At 33.7% G+C, this 25,889-nt stretch overlaps 1 protein-coding gene across 5 annotated transcripts in view; it reads left to right on the top strand.

Annotated features, from left to right (window-relative positions):
• LanB1 (laminin subunit beta-1) overlaps positions 1 to 25,889 on the top strand; it is a 157,635-nt gene that overhangs the window by 74,807 nt on the left and 56,939 nt on the right. For all 5 annotated transcript variants that reach the window (XM_035368911.2, XM_085807483.1, XM_085807482.1 and 2 more), the window contains 6 exons: positions 3,611 to 3,738; positions 4,458 to 4,647; positions 4,846 to 4,989; positions 11,561 to 11,792; positions 12,952 to 13,115; positions 19,507 to 19,731. In XM_035368911.2, the coding sequence (XP_035224802.1) occupies positions 3,611 to 3,738; positions 4,458 to 4,647; positions 4,846 to 4,989; positions 11,561 to 11,792; positions 12,952 to 13,115; positions 19,507 to 19,731 (1,083 nt within the window). The remainder of the gene's footprint in view (positions 1 to 3,610; positions 3,739 to 4,457; positions 4,648 to 4,845; positions 4,990 to 11,560; positions 11,793 to 12,951; positions 13,116 to 19,506; positions 19,732 to 25,889) is intronic.

Genomic DNA, 25,889 nt, shown 5'->3' with positions numbered 1-25,889 from the left:
TATGTTCCCCGAAGGACACAGCACTAAGATCTAAATGTAATCAATTCCCGGAGGACACAGTACTAAGCTGTCTTTTTTTTTAATTCCATTTACGGGATCCAGCTGTGCTGCTAATGGCGAAAAGGAAGAAAGTAGTTATGGTCTCCTGCATCGTGTTTTATTCCATCAATGACTAACTCACTATTAACCGGAATGTGATTACTGCAACATGTGCTTCATAAACGGAGAGCATTAACATGAAAAAAATGGGAAGCAATTTAAATCCTGCGTTAATTTTAAGAAACCCTACTATAACCTAGCCTTTTGTTGAGGAAAGGCTGTATAAGAGTCTGTTGAAAAAAGTTTGTAGTCAATTTTTCCTCTTAAAGTTCATACAAAGGAGTACAGTTTCTAGGAATGTTATTTAAAATGAATTGAGGTATCTGTCTGTGTTTACTTTAGATTAATTAATAAGTATGTAAATTATAATGAAATGCCTTTTAGCTGTTATTTCAATTTTCAAAAAGATTCTTAATAGGAGAACTTTTATTGCATTGCTTACATTGTAACTGTAAAATACTTTTTTAATTCTGTATTTTATGATCAAATTTCCAATGCTTAACAGTGCTACACAATAAAATTATGAAATGTGGATTTTAAAATATTTCGAAGACTTTCTGTAAAGATTAGTAGATTTTTTGTAGTTGCATTAATAGTCATTACCATCCATGAATGAAAAAGCATGCTAGCGAATATATATTTCAAAACGTTCTTTTGAATCATAATGTAAAAGCAGAATTATATGAAAAATTTTTATAATGGTTGTACTTCTATGTGTGAATAAAAAGGTTAGAAGGAATTTTTAAAATTATATTTCATTAAAATTAAGTGAATTAAAATATAAAAGAATTAAACAGTAAGAAATTCAAATACAAAGTGCATTACATTGTACTAACATCTCTTTATACTTGTGAGTAGTTTGCCTGCCTGCAAAGGTTAAATATTTTGCTTCATATTTTGTGATCTCGCCATTAGTCTCAATAAAGCTACATTGATTAAACAGTTTTAACTGTCATTTTTATGGTCAATATATAAAAATTAGTATATATATAATTTTAATTTCAGTTACTATTGGCTTTTGTTCAGAGTAATTTGTTACATTATTGATGTGAAGATATCTCTAGAGAAGAAAGGTGTGGGGAATAATGCAGAGTTTTGAAGCTTTAGCCTATGACATAGAAGATGAAATATTGCTAATTGAAGCTAACTGACATGACCAATGCTGCTTTGGAATTCATTAAGCGCCCATTATGTTCAAACCTAGATACTTTATTAAATCTCAATTTGCATAGTTACTTGAGTATTAAAAACAGATCTGATATATTTTATATTAATGAGCAGTCGACATGAGTCTGCATTCCTGCTCAGGTTCTTCTCCTCATCGGATGCATGCGTCTCATGTTGAATATGTAGAAAAATATGTGTAGCACAATACACAGTGTATAATATGGTATATCCCAAAATATTTACTTTTGAAATAATAACCTTTACAAATCAATCCTTGGAGCCAAGTTTCAAAGGCTGTGAATAAGACATTAAGTATTTATATAATATATGTACACACACACTGTGCATTGTTTAACCTTTGTAAATTAATTCTTGGGGCCATGAATAAGACATTCAGTATGTATATATATATAAATGTATGATAAGAAATTTAGAACTAATTTTTCACAAAGACCAAAAATTGAAATTCATAGGTGATAAATTTCAAATAATCCTATAAATGCAATAAACAATTTTAAAAAATGTTAAAACCAAAACTCTTTAAACAAGCAATACCCCAATTCAAAAACATCAATTAAATTTAAAGAAAAACAAACATAATAGAAGAATCCAGAATTATCTGATTAACCATTTCAATGTATTTTAATTATAATAGTTCGCCTGAAAATTCTGGCCTTTCCCCAAAGCAAGGAAAAAACAAGTTAAATTCTAATTAGCATTTTGTACATTAAATAAAAAGAATTGAAAATGTAAGTGAAATAATAAAATACTTCATTGATAAATTCAAACCAAAATTTCACCTTTAAACAAATAGCACATAATCCAAAGCATCTAAAGTAAGCAAGTGAAATTATAAAACTTTAGTCAAAAAACTTAATTAAAACTCACAAGAGGTAATTGAAAACTTTGAACACTTTCAGTTACTATTGGCTTTTGTTCAGAGTAATTTGTTACATTATTGATGTAAAGATATCTCTAGAGAAGAAAGGTGTGGGGAATAATGCAGAGTGGAACACAATTGAAACTATGAATAAGATCATTACAGTAGTGACGTGTCAATTTGCCATTTTGGCTTCATTGGCGAAACTAAACTACCTTGGCGAGAAAGCAGTCGCTCAAAAGGCTAAAAATTGGAACAAAAGAGGGAATTTTGAAGTCAAAAGGAAAACTTTTTAATATTTCTATGAAAATTTTTATTTTGACAAAGAAAACAATTACTAATTAAAATGAAATTTAAATGAATTCTGACTCTTTTAAAACAAAAATAGGAATAAAGAATGGCATTCTGTGTAAAACTTTATATAAATTTTAAAATCAATTGGTCTTTAAAAATAATAGACTCAAAAAGGTGCCCAAAAACGGTTAATTGTATTTGTAGATATGAGTAGAAAAATCTATAAAGTTGAATTTTAGATTTTTTAAATTTTTTTATTTAGAAGTACAGAAAAAGGTAAAAGAAAGCTTGGAAAATAAGTTAAAGGAACTATTAGAAAAGTAAAGAGTTTTCATGTTATGGGCTTATCATGATGACTTTCAATATAGAAGACTCTTATTTAATAGCACAATAGTAATCAAGAGAAAAAAATAAATAAAAAAATCCTATAAACCCTTTAAATGATCCTTCTTTATCCTTGTCTTTTGAAACTTTCAGATAAAAAAATTCATACTTTAAAAAATCAGATTATCAGGTGTAGACTATTCCAGATTTTTCGAAAGACTATTAATGAAGTTAGATTTTAAAATTCTGAGCTTCATATATCTGTATCTCTGTCTCTCTATATATGTATGTGTAAATAATATGTATATATAGGTCCTGAATTCCAAAACTGGACAATGTATTATATGTATATTGGTTTAAAATATCGGAAGGAGTATGTACATTTATGTTATTTTAGGCATGACAATATTGAAATATTTGATCTGCACTTTTCACTGTATTATTATTATTATTATTATTATTATTTATTACGTGCTCCGCCCTTAGGCACTACACGGAAAGGGAGGGATGCCCCGTGCAGGTCTTTTTAAGGGAAACTGGCTCGTATCCACGTTACACATGGGGAAAACCACGAAAACGCCCATGCAGCCAGCCCGTTCGCCGGGACTCGAACCCCGGAACGAACTACCAGTGTTCAGCGGCTTTTACCGCTCGGCCGCTGGTGGGCCCCACTTTTCACTGTAAAAGCTATGATATGAGTAATTATATCTATGAGGCAATAAGAAATTTTTAAAACCATTTTTATTTCTAAATAAATTAATATTTTGTTGTCTGTTAAAGATAAATGCTAAAAAGATTTCTTTTCTTGAGCAGTTTCAGAAACATTTATATCTCTTTTATTTTCAGGGGAAAGATATGCTATCGTATATCCTCCTGCTTGTTTGGAAGAAAATAAAAGCTATAATATTCGCCTGGAGTTTACAAATTATGTGGAAGGTGTATCAACACCTTCAGCATCTGTTCTTATAGATTCAGTATGTAACATTTAGATTTCTATAAAATTAGAACTTATTATGCTTTCAAGTGCAAAAGTGTGAATGATTGTAAAAAATCTTTTTTTTTTTTTATGTTTTTGTTTGTGTGTGTGTGTGTGTGTGTAATCTCCTGCCAGCCTGTATACATAGGAAAAGGAAGTGATGTTTTCTGTGACTAAGCATGAATTGAGTTAAATGAGAGGAAAATGTATGTTTTACCATGATTTGAAAGCAACATATGATTTTATAATTAAGGTATAATAACATGCCGAACAGATATTAACTTAGAAACCGAACTCAGCTGCAAAAGTGATCACTTTTGCAGCTGAGGATGATGATTCGGTAAAACTGTCAAAACTAGTCCTGTGAAAATTTGAAAATATGACGCTGATTTGTTGTTGTTTGGCTTCTAAGTTAATATGATTTTATATTGATTTTTTATAAAATGTTATTAACGTTAATTTAACAGTGGTTTGATATATTTTGTGCCAGACTGGTATTAAATTGAGCTTCACTAAACTGAGGTTGAACTATATTTTCTGTAATTTTCCTAGTATGTGTAATTATCTAATTATTCTAAGTGCCTGTGTGTATTGTTGAAATTGTACTCTGTTAATAATATATGAACCTAAAAAATTTTCTATTTTTTGCTTCAAAAATATTTTGAAGTATTTATTATTGCCTGATAGTATAAAACCAGCATAATTTTACTTTTATAGATTGTGTTCATACCTAGAATAGACAGCATTCCTTTCTTCGAAGGTTCAGCTGTTAATGAATATAGAAGACAAGAATTTGAGCGCTTTCGTTGTGGTCAAGCCTTTTATTCAGTGGTCAGGCCAGTCCCTAATGAAGTGTGTAAAAAATACCTTTACAGCATTGGCTTTTATGTTTATGATAAAGCTCACGGTAAGCCTAGAACTAACAGATTAAGGTGTGCTTGCATTCTTTTTTAAAATCTTTTTAATAACAAATTAATATAAAATTGTAACATTGTAACTAATTGCTCATATTAATATATTTTGTGAAATGCAGCAAGTGTTACGCAAATGGAATAAAAATTATCAGTATGATTCTTGATATTTTCATATGTAATATAAATTTTAGAATGCTCTTGTGATCCCACTGGCTCTGAAAGTCTGAAATGTGAACGCCTTGGCGGGCAGTGCAGATGTAAAGCCAACGTTGTTGGTCGACAGTGTGATAGATGTGCTCCTGGAACTTATGGTTTTGGTCCATCAGGTTGCAGACGTATGTTATTTTTTTTATTCTAATCCTTTTATAATCAATTTTATATTGTAATCAGAGTATTTACAAAAGTATTTTTTTTAAGTACTTTTACTCTTTGAGCCAGATATTGTGAAAAATAAACTGCCTTCCAAAAGTTAAGGAACAGCATGTTTTTTATGTCTAATTCGAGAATGAAGTAACATAGAAACCATAAGTTTAGAGGACATGTTCACTAAACAGTTCTTTAATGACTGTGACATAGAATGTTTCTAAAGTTCAACACAAATGTAAATTACAACAAAAAATTGCACTCTTGGCATAAAAATCCAGTCTTGGAGAAACTGTATATCACAGGGTTTTGAGGAAAAATGGGATGGTAACATTACAAAAATGGGTTCTAATAAGGAATGTGTCTACCCCTAGCTGTAATACATTGGCAGCAGCGATGTTCCATGCTGTAAATTAAGTTGTTGGTCAGTAAAATTTGAAGCAACAACCAGACAAGGAGTAATGTTTGTTCAAGCTCATCCAACAACCTTGGAGGAGGACTTAAAGCAGCAATTTGTATCCCAAGGTAATCCCAAAGATGCTCTATCAGATTCAAGCCTGGGGATTCAGCTGGCCATTCCATCCGCTTCATACTATGACCTTCAGCAACCCGAGCTCGGGTGCAGTCATCCATCGTCATCCATCAGAAGAAATCCCGGACCAATAGCAGTGGCATATGGGTGGACGTATTGATCAAGGATCTCGTCTCGATATTTCACACCTCAGAGAGATCCCAACCGAAACCAATTTTCCACCACTTCTGTAACTGTGTCTTTCCACAATTTTGGATTGGTTGTATCTGATGTGTTGTTCCTTCCAGATCTGCTGACAGCCTAAATCACTCTCCAGTGTGAACTTCGACTTGTCTGTGAAGAGAATAAATACCCATTGTTGACACGTCCAGGCGACGTGATCGACACCTCTGTGTCCTCGGGTCAAGGGGACAAAAACAACTGGTCGTCTTACATACAGACCTGTATTGTACCGGCATCTGCCTACTGTAATAGCTGAAATTCTTGTCTCTATTGCTACTAAATGATCTGCAATGAGCTGAGGCATAGTAATGTTACTCTTTCTTTGGGCCGAAAGAGAGAAATAAGTCTCCCACATGTGTTGTAACTCTAGGTCTTCTAGACACAGAATCTTTGGATTCAAACTGATTCCATATTCGGTGGACCATACTATGAGAGACATTGAAACGTCTAGCAGCATCAGCTTGCGAGATCCCCATTTCCGTCCATCTGATTGCTCGCCACCTCAACGAATCCAGCAAACGACTTCTGCTGGATATTGTCCATGAATCTGTAATAACAACTGAAGATCAACACTTGTGAACAAAATTTAAAATTTTTGCATTTTTTCTCCAACTTCTATATTAGTCTCTACTCAACTCCTATATTATTCTCCAACTCCTGTATACATTTCTATAAAATAAAGTTGTAGCTATTGTTTTTGCATATATTTTCTTAAACTTTGTTGCTATCATGCATATAAACTGTGTATTGAAATGTTACTGACATTTTTGTAATGTTGAGCTTTGAAAAACATTCTGTTCCTTAACTTTTGGAGGACAGTGTAGTTAACTAGCTCTTAAAAATTATGATATTCTTGTTGGAGTAATCACTACATGATAAATCAACAATATAGGAATTTTTGTATTGTTTGTGCATTTTTAATATGTGAAACTTTAGTTGAGAATTAAAATTCTGATTTAAAATTTTGTTGGATTTATTTAAGGAGAAAAGTCGCCCTATGGTAGAAGTGTAAAAAATTTCCTCGACTTCTCCTGAAATAGTATCTGTACATAAAAAGAATTATGTTCTATTACACCGCTAAAGTAGCAACTGTTGTGCAAAATATGTTTTGTCAAGAAAATCCATGCATGTAGAAAAACAGTGATCATGATTAAAAGTGTATGTCACTTTATGACTTCATATATTGAATCAATATTCAACAAAATTGTTACATATTAATATGGCATGTAGTCAGGTCTGATGGCAGTGTGTGAAGACATTCAATCTGATATATCGTTATATAAATGATCAAATGTTTCCTTATTGAATTTACCACTAGATTATTCTGTAATTGATCAGCAAATTCACACATTATAAAATGTTTGCAAATGTTATATTAACTTGTCCTATATATACAGTACAAAGTCCATAATCTGGACGTCCATTACCCGGAATGATCTATAATCTGGATCTCAAAGCCACAAACTTACGCATGCGCATTTGATGCTTGTGTCCGCTATGCATGCGCGTAAAGCCAGTAAAGCGCTTACACATGCGCATTTCCGATAGTGAAGAAAGTGACAGAGAGGTTATTGAATGAAAATGAAAGAATTTCGATTGACAAGTTAGTCGGTATTCTCGACATAGCAATTACAGGACTTGAACAGTGGAACTTTGTAACTGAACAAGAAATTATGTCTGTTTATAGAATTAAAGAGAAAGTATTAGCACAAAAAATGAAGCAACTTAAACAACTTACATTGAAAGAAATGTTTAATAAAGTAAACAAATAAATATTAAGCTTTTTTTTGGTAAATGTTGATATCCTTTAGATCATAATTGCTCTTTATTTCATGAATTATGGTTTCATATTTTTAATTGTATAATTTCTGCATGCCATCGTAGCAGATTTAAATTCATAATCTATAATCTGCAAAAAACCCTAATCTGGAATCGCCAAAGTCCCGACGAGTCCGGATTACAGACTTTGTACTGTATTATGTTTGGGAAAAATCTGGGGATTTGTCTGGCTATGAGAGGGTTGTGGTAATGTGGAATCATTTCCTGAAGATATTTTCCATATGCTACTGAATATTATCTTGCTGGCAGATGGCTCTTGACATATGGCAGATCATTAGAAACCTAATAGATTGTTGATTTATTATCAGACTGCAGCAAATCACTGAAGGTTATTAAATATCATTTGCCTTGGTTTCTTGAATGTAAATTTGTAAATGTATGCTACTGCATTATGTTGAGTTGCCATAAAGTTGGAAAGGCTTTTTCTGTATTCTGCAAATTCTCCTGCTGTAATTCATTGTTGTGCCATTACAAGCTCTGTTTTGAAATATCTTATGTTTTGCCACCTTGGTACCTCTGTCACACTTTTCACTGTTGCTTCATGGCATATACATCCATGAGATGTGGATAAGTGATTCTGAATGGCATACTTAGGATTCTTTAAGTTGTAGTTGTGGCGAAGTGCTCGAGTGCTTCTACCTAAAATAAATGCTCTTTGAAGGACTTCAGAATTTGGCTATGATTTGAACTGAGGTCAAATTACCAGTGTTAGCAGTTTTTCTCTTTAATTGCTAGTGGGCTTCTGAATGGCAGCTAGGTTCTTACTAATGCACCATTCTAAAGGTATACTGTCATCCTGCTGGTGCTTTCATAATAGTTATGGATGCCCTTTTGATAAACTGGTATGAGATCATATAAGTCTATGTTTTCCCATCAGAGGCAAAGCGAGTAGACTACTGAATATTAGTAGTTTATCCTGATTTTAAACTTAGGCAAACAGGTTGGCTGTGCATGATTGGTTTTTGCAGTTTTTCTCATGTGTAACTAAAAAATAAGCCATTTTCCCTTTTGTAATTCTAAATGGATACCTCTCCTTTAAGGAAATAACTCATGTGCTTTGTCATATTCAAATAACTGATTTTAATGTCAGGCAATTCATTTCCTGGAAAATAGTAGAATGTTATCTGTTCAACTGATTTTTTTTATTGCCATTGAGTGTGTCGTCAGTGCATTCTTGTTGCTAATACAAACAGTGCTATCACATAAGGTTGTAGAGTTGAAAGAGTGGCCAAATATGCTTTATGTGTTTTTTGAGTAGTGCATTGCATGCTTTTTAGATGTGTGTTCTTTTGGGGGGGATATCTGCCTCAATGGAATTTTTTTTGGCACAAAATGTATTTAAAAATAATAATAAAATCTTAGTAGATGATTTAAAAATGTAAATGTTAAGATAATGCTGGCGACCATTGTAATTGTTCAAACATTTTGCAAAGTTCAAAACAGCAACATTAAATCATTATACATGATGATATTTAAAATAATTCAGCATAAAATAGTAAATGAAAATTATATAAATTGCTTTTTTTACATCTTTGGCCTTCCCTTTTAGGAAATAATGCTTTTATGTATTTAAGAAAATAGTAAGATTTTTCTCTTTCATTAACATAATCAATGGAGTATTATCATTGTTCTAACATGTGTGTGACACCATTGGATGTTTGCCTTTAAGGGGACAAATTTATGTAAGATTATCTGAGGTAAACTGGTTGTATTTATTTTACTTGGGCAAAGGGATCATGAAAACCTCATGCAGCCAGCATTTCAGATTTAGTTGCATAATGCCTATCCCAGTCAAAAGTAACATATTTTGAATAGTTGACTAGAGATGACTGATTAAATCATTGGAGAAAAGAGCTGTTCGTGTATATTTGAAAGTCTTAAACATATATAATAAAATAAAAGCTCAATGCTTGACAAAAAAAAGGGGGGGTTTTAAAGCTGGTGAGTAAAATAAATAAGTAGATTTAGCTGTTTAGCTGTTCTATGTTACTGTTAACTTGACCAGCTAAACTTCTTTACTTTGCTGACCAGCTTCAAAATCTCTTTTTTTGTCATACAATGAAATTTTATTATGCACATTTAAGGCATTTAAGTATGTGATTTTGCAGTTCCTTTTAGTGGATTAGATGATGTTTTGTCAGTAGGTAAATGTAAAGATCCAGTGAGAATGTTAGCATTAAGGGGTTGTTTTAATCATAACTATATGATTAGATGCATATATCATAAGTTAAAGATTGCCTGGTATGAAATTTATTAGCCATGTGGAAGTTTAGAATTGAACAATGTTTAGTTAATCATAAATGTGACTATTTTATGTGTTCCATAGTGTGAAATAAATTTTCCATAGTAAATAGACAGCCAGCATAGTTTGTATTCATTAAACAAGTTTATGATAAAGTACCAGTAGTCTGTCCACAATCTTATGCATTGCTGTAATAATTGGCTGTCAGGCCATCAAACCAGTACTTGAGAAGTATGCCTCTTGCGCTTAGTATTCGAGTGACTCTAAATTAAAAAAGAAGGAAAATGTTTATGTGCATTAAATTTTAAAATGAAATAATAAACTTATTCTGTTTTAAATCGGATGAAAGTTTTGCATAAATGCAAAGTGACATGATCATGTTACGAATTATGTACACTTTTTTTTCAAATTTGAATTTTGCAACACTCTTGTTTCTTTCTTTTGGATACGGTGGGAGAACTGTTGTGCTCACCCCAACTCTTAAATATGTTTTTCTTTTTCATTTGCTGTGTCCAGCAAATTTTACAGCCTGTAAAATTAAAAGTGAAGTTTTGTTGGTACTAGGTATCATGCAGTATTAGAAAGTGATAAATCATTTGAATACAAAATTATTTCTGCTTAATATGTGAATCTCGTTGTAGATACGAGTTTATTTCAGACTATTTACTTCCAGCTGCATTTGCCGAAACATAATGATACCAATAAAACAAGACTCATTGGGACTTTTATAACTACAGATATGATGTACGCCATGAATCTGATTCTGTGAATATACATTGTTTAAATAGTTTAATACTCTAAGGGAGAGTGATCCCCAACTTATTTATTGACTAACTACTATATAAGACATCATATTTAATTGACCTCTAATTCAAAGCTAAGGGCTTTAATGATAATGCTAAAATGTATTCTAATTTTAATATATTAGTTTTGTCAATGAAATTATTTTCTGTTGAATCATATTTTCAGCAAGCATATTTGTTCTCTGACAAATAATGCCTTTTTGCCATAATAGACTGGAGTCAAAGGCTTTCTGAAATAAAAAGGGAAGTACCTGAAGTATATCTGAAGGCAACCCAAAATGTAACAAAGCCCCACATGTTAACCCCAAAAGACCCTACATAGTAGAGAGGAAAAAAGAATTAAAAAAAAGAATTGAATATAAATCAGAGGCTTAAATGTTTATATTAGCATGTGGCGATTTAAAGAACTCAGCTTTGTTTACATTATGCTTTCCTGCCATCGCCACAGTGGTTAATGAGTAAAATACCAAAGTCAGGCTATATAAGACTGAAGGTCAGGAACCTAAAGCTGTCTTCATTTCAAATGTAATGGACATAGCATGCCATCTAGTGTTCTTTAAAGAATCGGTTCACCTTAAAATGTGGATATGCATCACCTGTCCCCTGAATTCAGTCTCCAGGGATACATGGGTGGGACACCTGCCCGTGAGAGGCATTCGTAGGGAATATGTATATGGGATGTCTGTCTGGAAAGGGTTAAATTTTAAAGATCTAGTATATGTAATTGTTTTATAGATTGAATAATATTATTGTATACATTGTGTGTAGAATATTGACTACTGATTTACATATATTTATATAGAAATGAAATACATTTTAAAACTTAAAGGCTCTTTAAGTTGGAATGTTTTCTAAGCATATATTTTTTGACAATAGTGTATATTCTCTCTCTTTATTTAATTTAGCTTGTGACTGTAATAGTGTAGGCTCTGTGGACAACTTTTGTGATTCTCAAACTGGAAACTGCAAATGTCGTCCAAATACATATGGGCGCCAGTGTGATGAATGCCAGCCAGGTTTTTGGAATTATCCTAACTGCCAAAGATGTGACTGTAATGGTCATGCTGAGACATGTGATGCAAGGACAGGATATTGTATTGCTTGTAAAGCCTTTACAACGGGACCAAAATGTGATAGGTAAACAAAACATTTGTGCTTCATTTAATTTCATGAAATTTAAATGGGTTTATGATGTGCTGTATTTCCTGTATTAATAACCTTTTTATTTTTATGTCAGTAAGACTGTACATTTAAGTCATTTATAATTGCATTTAGTATTACAGTATTTGCTTGTGTTTAATGAGATGCTCAGAACTTTAAAAAATAATAATGTTTAGTTTGAGAGCAAAAAGTAATAATGTTTAGTTTGAGAGCAAAAAGTTCATAAAATGTGCAGTATATTTATTAGAATCAAAACATTTTATTTTTTGTGTCTATCATATAAGTGTGTATCTCATTCATCATTACAATAATGCTCAGTTATTGTAGTAATTCATTCCTAGGCCTTTGACAACAGTCATAGTGATGTAAGTTAAGACAAATTTGGAGGCATTTTCATTGAATATGATAGATGGTATTTCACTTCTGATCTCCATTAATCAAAGAAATCAGCCAGAGTATGTTTGATGTCTCAAGCTGTATCATGTAAAATGATAAGAGGATTGTGTTGAAAATGTCACTTCAGTTTTTCTAAAGCTGGTCTTAAAAATGTGTATTGCTGCTTATTGACTATCTTCTCTGGGAATATAGTGCATAAGATATTTATTGTTCTATGGAAAAAATCATATCTTCTTACTGCTGGAGTTCTGTTAAACATTGGATTATTTTGGTAATCCATAGTGACACCGTTTAGTTAATTGGTATTTCATTTTTGTCTTGTGTGATTTTGTATGATTCTTTCTATGTCTTGTTAAGCATACTGATATAGCATGATAAAACTTTTTGTGCTGATGTCGAGCAGTGGCTGAGTGTTAAAACTGCTGAACATTGGTAGTTAGACATGGATTTAAATTCCAGTAAACAGTGAAACTGAACGGTCTCTTTTAGCCATTATTTTAATACATTAACAGTATTTCATATGATTTATAGGCACTGGAACTCATTTGCTAAAACATTTTTTACATGTTTTTGGGTAAATATAAGTAATTTGTGTCATGCTTTTCCCTTTCAGGTAGCTATGCTGGAATGTGCTGCGTGTTGTGTAAAATGTGATTTACTTCAAATATTGATGTTTTAAATGTTTTGATCCCCTACTCGAATATGTAATGATACCAATAATTTATTTAACCTTTTTTAGATGTGACACAGGTTACTATGGAGATCCAAGAATTGGAGTAGGCATTCCATGCCGTCCCTGCCCTTGCCCTGGAACAGTAGATAGTGGCTTGAGCCATGCAAACAGTTGTGAATTAGACCCCAGAACACAAAATGTTATATGTTTGTGTGATGTTGGATATGCCGGTATGATTTTTTATTGTATTTGAGATATTTTAAATGAGTTTATAAATGTTTAAATACGAGGGCTATCCAGAAAGTAGATTACGTTTTGGAATAAAAAAATAAGCAAAGTATAGGAAACAAATTTTATTATATACAGATGAAAGCCACACTCAAATACTACTTTTCTACATAGTCACCATACAAATTAAGGCATTTATCGTAGCGATGTACGAGCTTGGAAATTCCTTCGTCGAAAAATTCGGCCGCCTGCGCCTTCAACCACTTCGTTACCTCTTCTTGCCTTCCATCTTGCACAAAACTTGTGGTAACCAAGCTTTTCGCTGATGATTTCGTGCAACAAACTTCGCGAAATTTGTGGAAAACTCAAAGAAAGTTCCGTTATTGTGAAATTTCGATTTTCACGGACTTTAGCATCGACTTTTTCGAGAAGTTCGGCGGTCACTATGCTGGGTCTCCCACTTCGATCTTCGTCGTGAACATTGGTTCGGCCATTTTGAAATCTTATGACCCACTGACGCACTCCACCTTCAGTGATAATGTTGTCCCCATACACTTCACGAAGCTGCCGATAGATTTCTATCGGTTTACAGTTTTTTGCAGTCAGAAACCTTATTACTGAGCGCACCTCGCAGCTCGCGGGATTTTCAATTAACGCAGACATTTCAAACCGTCACAGTATCTGAACGGAGCACAGCACGAACCTCTCACTAGCACGGCTAGCTGCAGACTGAGCTGCGCAACACTCTGACCCCAAGATGGCCGCGCTAGCCCCGCCCCTAGCGGACACAGACGGAAACGTAATCTACTTCCTGGATGGCCCTCGTACAAACATTATGCAAAGCAATGAAAATAAGTTTACTGATTCACAAATCTCAGACAGTTTAATCAAGCATGTGGTAAATGAATTTCAACAGCAAAAACACTGAGAAACTGAGTAAATAGAATAAACTTAGAGTAAACTCCTTGGAAACTGAGTAAATGTAATAAAGTTTCATTGCTTGCATTTTCTGTCATTTTTTAAACATATATTCTTTTCATTCTTGGATTGCATTTAGTTTGGGCCATCTGTATGTCATTGCCTGTTTTCTGTAAAATTTTCTTTTGTGTATACATCTTAGTCTGTTCTAAATACATTTCTTTATTATATTTGATCCTTAGCTTTCTTATAACTTAATGCAGGGTTTTTTTTTTTAATTTCATGCAAATGAAAATATTTTGTAGGTATTGCAGATGTTATAAGTGTAATGTTGTTAGAAGGCAAACAGTGTATGTAATTTTTAATCAGGTCCTAAACTTTATGGGGTAAGTACTTGAATTATTCTTGTTTAAATGGAAAACTGAAATAAGGAAGAATAAGTTCCAGTTATTCCCAAGTAATGCACATTCACGTACAAAAAACAAGATGCAAAGTAAGAAAAAAAAAGGATAAAATATATTCATTTGAATTCATTGAAACTTTCCAAGATCATGAAGTGTAAAAACACTAGCAGGAAAAAATGCAAAGAAAATGAGTTCCAAGAAAAATTAATCTTCTTGGAACCCTTTTAAATAGCCTTGTCTCATGTGCACATCTGTTCAGTTTTAAGCTGAACCGTCAGATTGTTTCTGGTCCTTTTGACTGCACACATTTCTGTTTGAAAATACTCATGCCATATGACAGTATTCTGAGATGTCTTCCTAATATAAATCACCCATACACAAGGATTTACCATATTGTTTTCATTGAAAAAAATTATAGTTTTAAAGTTGTTCCTGTTAATGTTAGCTGGCTGATGCAGATGTGTACCTGCAGCTAGTGGGCATCATGACCTACGTGCTAATTCACCCATGCTGCAGTTTATGGCCTTATATTTGCTGTGAATTGGAAATTGTGTATGAATTCAGAAATTACCCATACATTGTAACACTAATGCAGGGATTGCTGCCAAGAGATTATCAGAAATGATGACTTGTTTAAAGTCAATAAACATACTGATTGTTTAGATGGATTTCTTAGGTAATTTTGTTTGGTTAGATGTGACAAATAATTACAACAGAGGGCTGAACTGAAACAACTTGCATTATTAGGCACATGAGATGTCATTATGGCAACAAGAGATTAGGCATTGGATGCAGCTGTTTCTCAGTGTCTGGTATAGGTTTTGGAGCAGTTGCCTCATAGGACCTGTGTTTACAACAGAATATTTTCTGGTTGAGGATACTTTGAGCTATTGCAAACAGTACCTTATTTCCCAGATAACTTGCTATTACTCCATCTGTATTTTGTGTGGTTTCAGCATCTCCCAGCATCATTGGAATCAGTGTGAAGCTTCTTTTTTGCACAGTTTTAAGTCATCAGTTATGGAAGTGATATGTATATGACACTGAGGTTATCCTGTCTAACCCTACTGTACCTCTGTGGTTATATCGAAGACCAAATAAAGCTTCAGGCATCAAATCTTGCCATCCAGCTATGTTAACAATCTATGAATCCATATCGAAGCATTGTTATATAACATCTGAAGTACTACAGAACATCAGATATAAGTTGTAGCTTGATTATAGATATGTGTTGCTGCGGATTGTGGTCACATTAAGCATGCTTAACTATTAATACTGACGTTTTCTAATTTTAGGCTGTTTTTTTGTTTTTTTCTTCATACTTTCCTACTATTATATCAATTTATTACTTTAATAAATTGTACTTTGCTGACATGTGTTAGTTTTATTAATATAACTAACACATATCAGCATACTTTTTTTTTACTGCATCTGCCATAAAAATGCCACAGAATAGAGACATTTTTATGCCTGTGATTGGATACTGAGGGATCTGCATTTCAGAACATCTTTTCAAGTTGCTGCATATAGGGAGTCTTTCATGCTAAATTGGTACATATTTCACTCTCTAATAGTTCGGGGGATTAGATTACAACTTGCTATATTCACCTCTAAACAGCTATCGATCTTTAGCTTTCCATGTTCAAAAGTTATTTCACTATTTTTGTAAATCATAATTTGACAGTAAATTCAAAATAATGCGGCATATTTTTTAAAGTGAAATGTCATTTAGTTACTTGTTAAGTATGCTGCTGTATATATTATATTACTAACTATACTTATCTCGTTTTAAACCTAATCATGAAATCTGTTTCAATGACACAGGGTCATGGTTCTTAAAAAGTGGTTAGGTTAGTCTCTTCGGTAGCATGGACGCTATCTTCCATAAAAAAATGTTTTTATGTCTAATTTCTAAGGAAAACCTAGCACATCTTTTAGTCAAATATGAAAAAAATCACAAAAGCTTTATGCATGTGCCTAATTCAATCACAGAGGATGCAGGCATATTGGTATGGCCAGGTGTTTTTAATTGCTAATCTTCTGCCCATGCCAAATCATCAGAAATTCCACAGGGGGTGTCAGACTCTTCTATGTCTCTTTCCCTGCCACCAGTCTTTTGAAAGGATTTCAGATTACTGCGTATTTTGAGTGCCACTTTGCCACGCAGACACTGTATATTTGCAAATATCTATATGTCTTTTCGAGCCTGGGTTCTTTAGGTACAGCATCACTAATCACTATCTTGTTTGGGTGGTTAATTTCAGTTAACAGTAGGCTGTTTTAAAGTATATCTAATTTCATGAGGACTTGGTGCCTGATAACAATTATGTTAATGGTGACTGCTCCACCATGGCCAAATGGTTAACACAGCTAAATGCTGAGTGTCTGATCCTAGGTGAATAGGTAGGCTTCCTCATGTAGTTGGTTTTCCTCATGTATAACATGAATATGAACTAATATGCTGTAGAAAGGCCTCCAAAAAGGTGTCCCACTCTGTAGGCAGAGAGACCTCATGTGTTTTGGCATATTCCAGTAACCTAATCTTGATGGAGATCTTTCTTATAGAAACTGGTTCATATTTTTGTTATGTGTGGGGAAACTTATACATTCAGTTTTTTCTGCTAAGTGTTAATTTAAGAAATTATTCTAAGTATTATCCTGATAGGAAATTTAACTGTACTTTGTGAAAGTACCTAGTTTTAACAATTTGGCATCTAGTAGAGCTCAACTAATGCTACTATTTTAATTTATAATGTTTCAAATAATCTGTTTTAAAATGAATACTTAGAAAATGTTGCCCCTCTATAATATTTACAAAAATATTACCACTATATAAATTTCTTATAATGCTTAACTCATAGCAGTTGCACTTTTTACTCATCGATATCTGGGAAAAGGTATTTTATAAATTTTAGGGTATAGCTCTTCAAATGAATGCTGTCTTGCAGTGTGAGGTAAATTTAGTTTTTACAATAGTCTCGTGAAAATAATCAGCTGTACAATTTTTTTTGGATTTTGGCATAGCTGTTAATGCTAAGTTCTAATTTCATTGTTTACTTATATGATATTGGCTGCCACAATAATGTAAATGTTTATAAAATTTCTATGCACCATTTCCTTTTATAGTAACCTATAAAAGTGTTTTATTTCATAGGTAAACCACTTCCATGCAGGATACTGAAGTAAAACTTTAAATGGATTTGTATTTTTAAGAATGTCAAATATTATTAGATTATTGTAAAAGAAATGCCTGGTTTCAAGTGAAATTAAAAAAGAATTTGATAATAAGAATGCTTGCTTAATCACAAGTAATCTCCATTGTTACCAATGTATGCATGACAAGGTCATTTATACCACATTTGTGAAAAACCAGTGTCTCTAAAATTGATAAACATCACCCACTACCTGATAAATTGATACATCTTTGGTAAAGTATTTCTTGGACAAAAATATGGCTGAAGTGCTGGAACAATGGTAATTGTTGGAAAAATAGCAGGAGAGTATAAAGGAAGAAGCACAATTTCATATCCCAAATTGTTTATTTGCTATATAGTTGCTATTGCCATATGTGGCCAGGTCCTAATCCTGTTTTCACATATGCTAATTGGGCTATATTCACTAGCCACAGTTTATCATGCATGTAGGAAATCAGGCTACATTTATCATTTCATTTAAGGAAGTGTATATGATACCAGCAGACTTCTGAGCTGTAAACTGTGTATTCTTTGGGTGCAAAGGAACTTTGGAGTACTTGGAGCATCTGTCCCTCTCAACCACTGCAGCAAGCTTGTATGTCTATTGTAAAATATCCACTTTCTATCCACAGTGATCTTTCTTTACTTTTGCTCAGAAAGAAGAGCACACTTCCAAACACTTTTCCTCTGCCAAATACTTGACACCTGATTGTCAGTTTTCTTTATATTTTCTGTTATTGCCATTTGCATGAAACAGTTGATAAGTATACATCTAGTGTCTGTGCAATCTGTGATACATTTTGTCATTGATCTGATTCAATTGAGTAATTTAGCTCATTTGAATAAGTAAAGAAAGAAATATAACCACATGGTTCATTTCATAGCCTCATAGCGTCTGACCAAAATTTTTTTAACTAGTGGTATGTGGTTCTCTCATTAATTGTTCCTTCACCTTTATTGCTCAAGCGATATTGCTGATTTTTACTGCAGCCTCTGCATAATTTCCAAGCTTGAACCTGTAAAGATACAGTAGCTTAATTGACTGTTTCAGAAATTGATTTAATTTCAGTAGTATTCAATATTTAATATTCATTGAACAAAAGAAATATTGTTTTTCTTTCAAAACCATATTTACATCATTTCTGATAATGTAAAGAATACTGCACAAATCTGTGATGCCAGTGGTTTCTAACAAATTTTATGATTAATTTTATCACTGAACAACATATATGCACATTCCAATGACTTATTTGTTGTTCTCTGGCCTTCAGCTTTACTATCATCTTGTTCATCTACTGGCTTCTGTTGAGGACTGTACTGGCATGCAATATTTAAGGGAAAATAAGTTTTTATGTACAATCTTAAACTGCACTGGACTGGAAGCTATTTGCAAAAACATTTTCAGATGTTCAAAAAAAGGGATTGGGAAACACAGAGAATACTTTCTTACAGGCATGTTTTTTAAACCTCCAGCACTCCTTCTCCGAAATTCTGCATGCAAAATGTGTAAGACATTTAGAATTTGATTTTTCCCCTGTCGCTTTTCCGAGATAATCATACATAATGATTCTTAGATGATGGTGAAATGATGAAGAATGGTAAAACAACATTTACAGGTTCAAACAAAGAAACTACAGGCTTCATCTATGACATCAAAATATAAAAATTAAATATTTTCCATCTTTCTGTTAAAGTTGTATGGCCGTATGAATTGCCATTGGATTTTCTCATTAATTTTGAAGTTGTAACTTTTAAAAATTATTCCTCCCCCCCCTCCCCTTAGGGAATTTCTCGAAAATTTAAAACTTATGTAAAGTGTAGTTGTGTGAGCTATATGTTTTAAATTATTTTATGATGTGAATTATGTCTTCATTCAGGGGAAAGATGTGATCGTTGTGCTAATAATTACTATGGAGATCCTACAGTTCCTAATGGAAAATGCAAGAAGTGCGATTGCAATAGGAATATTGATGAAACTGTCCCTGGAAACTGTGATGCACAAACTGGAGAGTGCCTTAAATGTTTATACAACACTGCTGGACCCCACTGTGAATTTTGTGTAGAAGGATTTTATGGTGATGCAACAAGACAAGAGTGCTTAAGTGAGCATTTGTAATAATAAATGTTTTCTTAGAAGTTTCTTATGATATAGATATTTTTGTAATGAAATATATCATTATTAATTATTAAAATTTAAAATATTCATTTTTGTTACACATTTTTCAGGTTTCTATTTTATTATTGTTAATGCTATTGACAATTGAATTTTTTAGATTTAGGATGCATCAGTATAACATGGTTGCAGATTCACATATAGTACAATAAATTCTGATGTGACCACCTTGCTAAGAAAACCTTTTCTGAAAGTGATAATGTTTCTGAGAATGTAAACATCAGTACTGATTGACATTCTAATAATATGATCACTGCGTAACCGTTAAATACAGTAAAAAATCCAATAATCTGGCTTTCATTGGTTCAGCATATCCAATAACCCAGTATTCCTCTCTTTAACATTCCTATGGTATGATGGGCTCACCAGCAGCCGAGCGGTAAAATCGCTGAACACTGGTAGTTCGGTCCGAGGTTCAAATCCCGCAAACGGGCTGGCTGCATGGGCGTTTTCGTGGTTTTCCCCATGTGTAATGTGTATACGAGCCAGTTCCCTTAGCAAGTCCTCCACGAAGGCATCCCTCAGGCAAATGGCCCTTGTGTGCTTTGCCGTATTTCTCAATGCACCAATGGTATGATGCTACTAGCATTTCATTCATAAGCTTTTGTAGACTTGATAATTGCTTTTCTCATTTTTTGCCATTCTCCCTCAGGCTTTTGTTTAAAACTTCCTGTTTGTATGGTGTTGCTTTCTGTATTTATTCAGGCACTGAGCTGTCTCCGTTAGTGTCAATCAGCTGATAGTTAGTGTCATTAGTCATTAGCTGATAGTTAGTGTCATAGTCCGTTAGTGTCATAATAGTTCATGCCTGTGCTTTGGGGATAAGCTTTTGGAAATTCCTGCCTTTTGAAAAGCTGGCTGTGACTTCAGCCTATGTGTAAGGTCTGCCTAACCGTAATGCAGGTATCTGTTTTCCTCTCTTGGGCTCCATGGTGGGTGGGACAGTCAAGTTTAAATCTTTTCTCTTTATTATATGCAAACTTTAAATTCCTTTTCCAGTCACAGGCCCACTAGTGGCCGAGCAATGAAGTAGCTGAACACTAGCAGTTCAGTCCAAGGTTTGAATCTCATGAATGGGCTGGCTGCATAGGTGTTTTTGTTGTTTTCAGCACGCTAACATGTATATAAGCCAGTTTACTATAGAAAGTGTTCCACATAGGCATCCTTCCACTTAGGCAGATAGCCTTTAAGGCTTTGCCATAAACCAAACGAATCTCCCAGTCACATGGTAATAAAAATTTCTGGAACTGTTCAGACTATGCATTTCTGCCATTGTTAGCAAGTGCATCAAATGTCCTAAGTTCTTGGTCATCACTGGTCAAATAGAAAATTTATCACTATTCCTCATACAGAAGTATATTGTGGCCTTGGCTGACAAACCAAAACAGCATAAAGAAGGCTCCGTTCAGGATCTCTGCATGTAGAGACAATATCTGATGCACAGTCCTCTCTTAAAAATGACAAATATGGTGAAGCATTTTATTAATATACCTCCACTTAATTATTCGAATACGTCCACAGGTGTCATTTCAGAAATAGACCTGATATTAGTCTTTGAGATAGAACATTTTAAAGAATTGTGTGAGCAAAACATGTGGGGGCTCACCAAATTAAAATCCATAGGAATGGGCAACTTGTTAGCACAAAACATATTTTCTGGATGTTCTCATCTCCAAAGCTGCCGAAGTCCATAAAGTCGGGTTACCTGAATTGTCCCATGAGACCTTGCATGCTCAACCCACTGCACTGTTTTCAATGTCAGCAGTCAGACATGCAAAGGCCTCATGCCCTGGAAACCTGGCTTGTGCTCATTGTTATCTGACCAGTCATGAAAGTCAGGACTGCATTGCTGATCTATGTGGAAAATTTGTCATGCAGACCGTCATGAACCTGCTCTAAATGGAAAGAAGAGAAAAATGCAGCATGTAAAAGTTATAAAAAAAACCCTATCCTTGAAATTAAGAAACTGCTTAACATCGGTCAATCAAGATAAAAAATTTCGTATACTGAAGACAGCAAATCATATCACTCATTAAGTACCCAAACATCTTATACAAAAAAAAAAAAAAAAAAAAAAAAAACCTAAACTGAAAATAATTGGGAGTGAAAAGTTTTTAAATCATCTTTCCCTCAAACAGGCAACATAGAGCTTTTAAATAAAAGTGCAGGAATGGGCAGCTCAAAAAAGAAAGTTGAAAGCTCCAGAAACAGAAGCTCTGTGGAATTTAATTATTTATTTTTCTGATTTCATCAAATCCGAGTTGGAAACAGTGGCACAGATCTTCCAAAACATGTTTCACAAAACAAAGAAACAGCATCATCATAATAAGCACTCTTAATGGGCATCCTGATATCATGGAATTTTTCTGCCTTCCACCAGGGTCTTGATAGTATATTAAACAGCTTATTAATATGTATCAACCTGTTTGTATTACAGTGCAAGTGACATCCCTTAAACCTAATAATCCAGCAAAGCTGCATAGGTGATATTCAATGATAAGAAACGACAACACTCGACAGATGTGCAAGTAGTGTTGTAGTCTTTCTTACCCCTACTGACTGTTCAAATGCCGTTCCCTTGATTACAGCCTCTCAAGTAGTTGCTGTACAGTTAACATCTGGCACTGGTTTCTGTTTGTAGTATCTGTCTTCCAACAAATGAGGGTGTTGATTAGAGAGATTTAGACAATTTAATATGCTAGCTACCAGTACCGTTTATTATGGTGATTTCAATGGACACACTCAAAATCTAGCAGAAATACGAATCCACAAGGAAAGCAAACCAAACAACTATTCTATAATCATTTTCTCTGTATCCTCAGCAATGCAGAAAATACTTTTATCAGCCAATAAAGACCTTTGACTTGATTGACCTTGCCATTATCTCTCCTATCTTCTACCATTCTGCTCCAGTAATATTAGGAATTATTCATTCAGTATTGACCATTTCCCAATCATATATATTTTAATTTGATAAAATGGACTGGGATACCTTCTCTCAGCATGCTTATGTCATTGAAGAAATGATAAAAGATGTGCAAATTGATCTTGCTGTGAGGATTCTTGCCAATTAAATTGTTCAAGCAGCTGAAATATTTATTCCGAAATCATCGCTAAAATTCCCAAAGTACCTAAGTCCTTGATGGAATTCTGAATGCCATGATGTCATCAGAAAACAAAGAAAAGCCTGAAACATTTTTTTAGTGATATCCCACCAAATCAGACCTCATAGATAAATTCTTTTTCTTTGAGTAGAAGCTATTGGGAAGAGTTCAGAAAGTGTCTGATATATACAAAGATTACACTTTTCATTTTAAAGTGAAATGGTGATATAATAAGCAGCTGGAAAAGAATTATTAATACCATTGGAGAAGTATTTTCTGCCATCTCAAGTAGCTGTAACTATCATCCTGCATTCCTTTTTACAAAGCAACACTTTGAAAACAGTCTTTTGATTTCAAATGTCCACTCCTGAACTTCATAATCAAGATCTAACTATGCTGAAGTTGAAAAGAGCTTTGTCACAGACAAGGACATCATGTCCTGGTCTTGATGGCATTGGTTATCCTGTGTTAAAACACCTTCCTGTTAAGTTATTGACAGCCCTTTTTTTTTGCTTTTCAACAGAGTATGGAAAGAGTATGTATTTCCCAGTGAGTGGAGAAAAGCTTTTGTTATTTCAATAGCCAAACCATGAAAAGACCCTTAAAAATCCAGTTACCACCCCATCGCTTTAACTAGCTGCCTTTGCAAACTGGATGAGGTACAGCATCCTTTGCAACATGTACAGGAGTGACTGACGAGGAAATCTGCCTGTTTTCAGTGCATTTCTTACAAGATCAAAAGTTTCAGGGAAAGATTAGCTCTGTAATCTCTGTATAAAGAAAAGGGTGTTCTGCAACACAGTATACTAAGTGTCACTCTAATTAGCTTCAAAATAAATACTCATCTTTAACACATTGAGGACAGTGCAGATTTTGCTATATCGAGCCACCAGACGGCAGTGCCTTTAACTGAAGAACTTTTAGATAAATCAACGAATTTATGTGATGCTGTAAAAGTAAGTAGAAAATTTCTACGTGCAGAAGCAAAACTAAAACAGAAACAAAGTGACATTTTGAGTGTTGAAAATCCTAAAGGATTTGACTTTTTTTAAATGGACAGACAAATGGTCAGTTTGCATGTTAACTGCTTGTGACAATCATATTTGTTCTATGATTGAAGGAACAAGTGGTAAACTAGACCCTGATGCTCTTTTTGACTACAATAATGCAAAAAAGGGCGTTGATATATCTGATCAAATTGCATCATATTACAATTCCTTATGCATAACCATTAAGTGGCACAGAAAACTTATCATAGAATTGATTTGTGCAACATCAATTGTCAATGCGGGGTATATTCATAAGAGGTGGTGTGCCAAGCATTTTAATATTTTTAAATTTAGAGAAAGTATTATTGATTGTCTCCTGGATGAAATGCATACTAAACCACAAACTCCTAAAAGAAGAACTGCACATTTTCTTGAGAAGTATTCCAGAACTGCAAGAAAGTCACGGAAACGATGCCGTGAATGTTATAAATCCTTACCTGCTTGACGAGGTAGAAACATTGCTGCAAATAAATCGAAAAGGGTTACAATGTTTTTTTCTGATTATGTGAAGGTGAACTACCACTATGTTTAAAATCTTTTAAAAAAGGCCCACAAAAACAAATAAATAAATTCAGTCTGTTATAATCTACCTGTAAAAATAAGCTTTTCAAGTTTTTAATAAAAGAGTTATTTTTAACCGCATGAACTTTTTTTTCATCTAACAAAAGTGTATTATAAAACTATAACTGATGCGAGCCACCGGTGGTACACACCACCAGATGAACCATCTGCATGTGAGCCACTGGTGGTACACACTGCCAGATAAACCATTTTCATGTGAGCCAACGGTGGTACACGCTGTCCTCAATGTGTTATATAGCTTTCACCAACAGTCCATGGAATGCATTATGTTGCTGACTTGGAAGTTAGTTGTCAGGAACAGACTTGGAATATAGTGAGAGAGCATTACAAATACCATCTTTGAATAGGATAGTTAAATGGTAGTAGTTTGGTCTATGCTGTTACTTTTAGAACATCTTCAGTGGAAAAGCCTGTATGTGATATGCTGCGAGAATTTCCTGCATTTAAACGGGAACATCATTGTCTCTAGCACGCTTATAAAATCATATCACAAATCAAGAATCCCGTTCGCTTACATATTTACTCAATGATTCATATTGTCGTTCATATCAGGCATGACCATCTTGTATACCATCATTTGGTCTAAGAGTAGGCACCTCGCTAGAGCAATACAAAATGTCTAATATCAGTACATAACTAACGAATCTGAAATTCCACCATTGGAGATCTGAAAAATTTACTTCTTGACACGTTCAAAAATATAGATATAGGTTAATCTTTGTGGAGCAGACTTAAATACTGGAATTATCTCGCCCTCTATACAGATCGCTCTGAATCACAAGACCATGTTGGTGCTGCTTTTAAAGTGGAAAAAACACGTTCCTGTGTTTTCATCACACCCAGCCTTATCGGTTTTTACTTCTGAACTTATTGCAGTTTATCAGGCTTGACATTTCCTCTCAAAAGAACATTCTAGGAATTTCATGTCTACACAGATTCTCTGAGTGCCTTAACATCATTGAAAGATCCTATCTACAGTTTGCATCCCATTATTACTGGAATTCTGAAGCTTAATCAGTTTCTAAAAGGTTGGGGCTATCTGATTCTATACTCCTGGAGCCTTGACCACACTGGCCAGCAGTTTTATGATCGACTTAAAGCCATGCAGGGAAACTGAAAAGGTTGTTTCTTGGTTGAATTCTGAATCTTCATAAATATAATAAAATTTTGTGGTCTTATAGTATTACATTTATACTTAAAGGGACTTGAAAAACCTTGCGTTATAAAAACTAACAGTACTTATGAAGCTATTGAGCTGTTAGAGCTCAGATTTTGGTCAGACCTAGCAGATAGTATGAGAAAAAAAATTATCTTGAACCCATGTGTTTTGAAGGCTAAATTTTTTTTTAGGA

The sequence above is a fragment of the Stegodyphus dumicola genome, chromosome X1 (assembly GCF_044657685.1).
Source record: "Stegodyphus dumicola isolate Sdum_Otavi_A_Nest chromosome X1, ASM4465768v1".
NCBI classification, from domain to species: domain Eukaryota; kingdom Metazoa; phylum Arthropoda; class Arachnida; order Araneae; family Eresidae; genus Stegodyphus; species Stegodyphus dumicola.
Note: the sequence above shows the minus strand (reverse complement) of the source record. Positions and strands in the feature narration are given on the sequence as shown.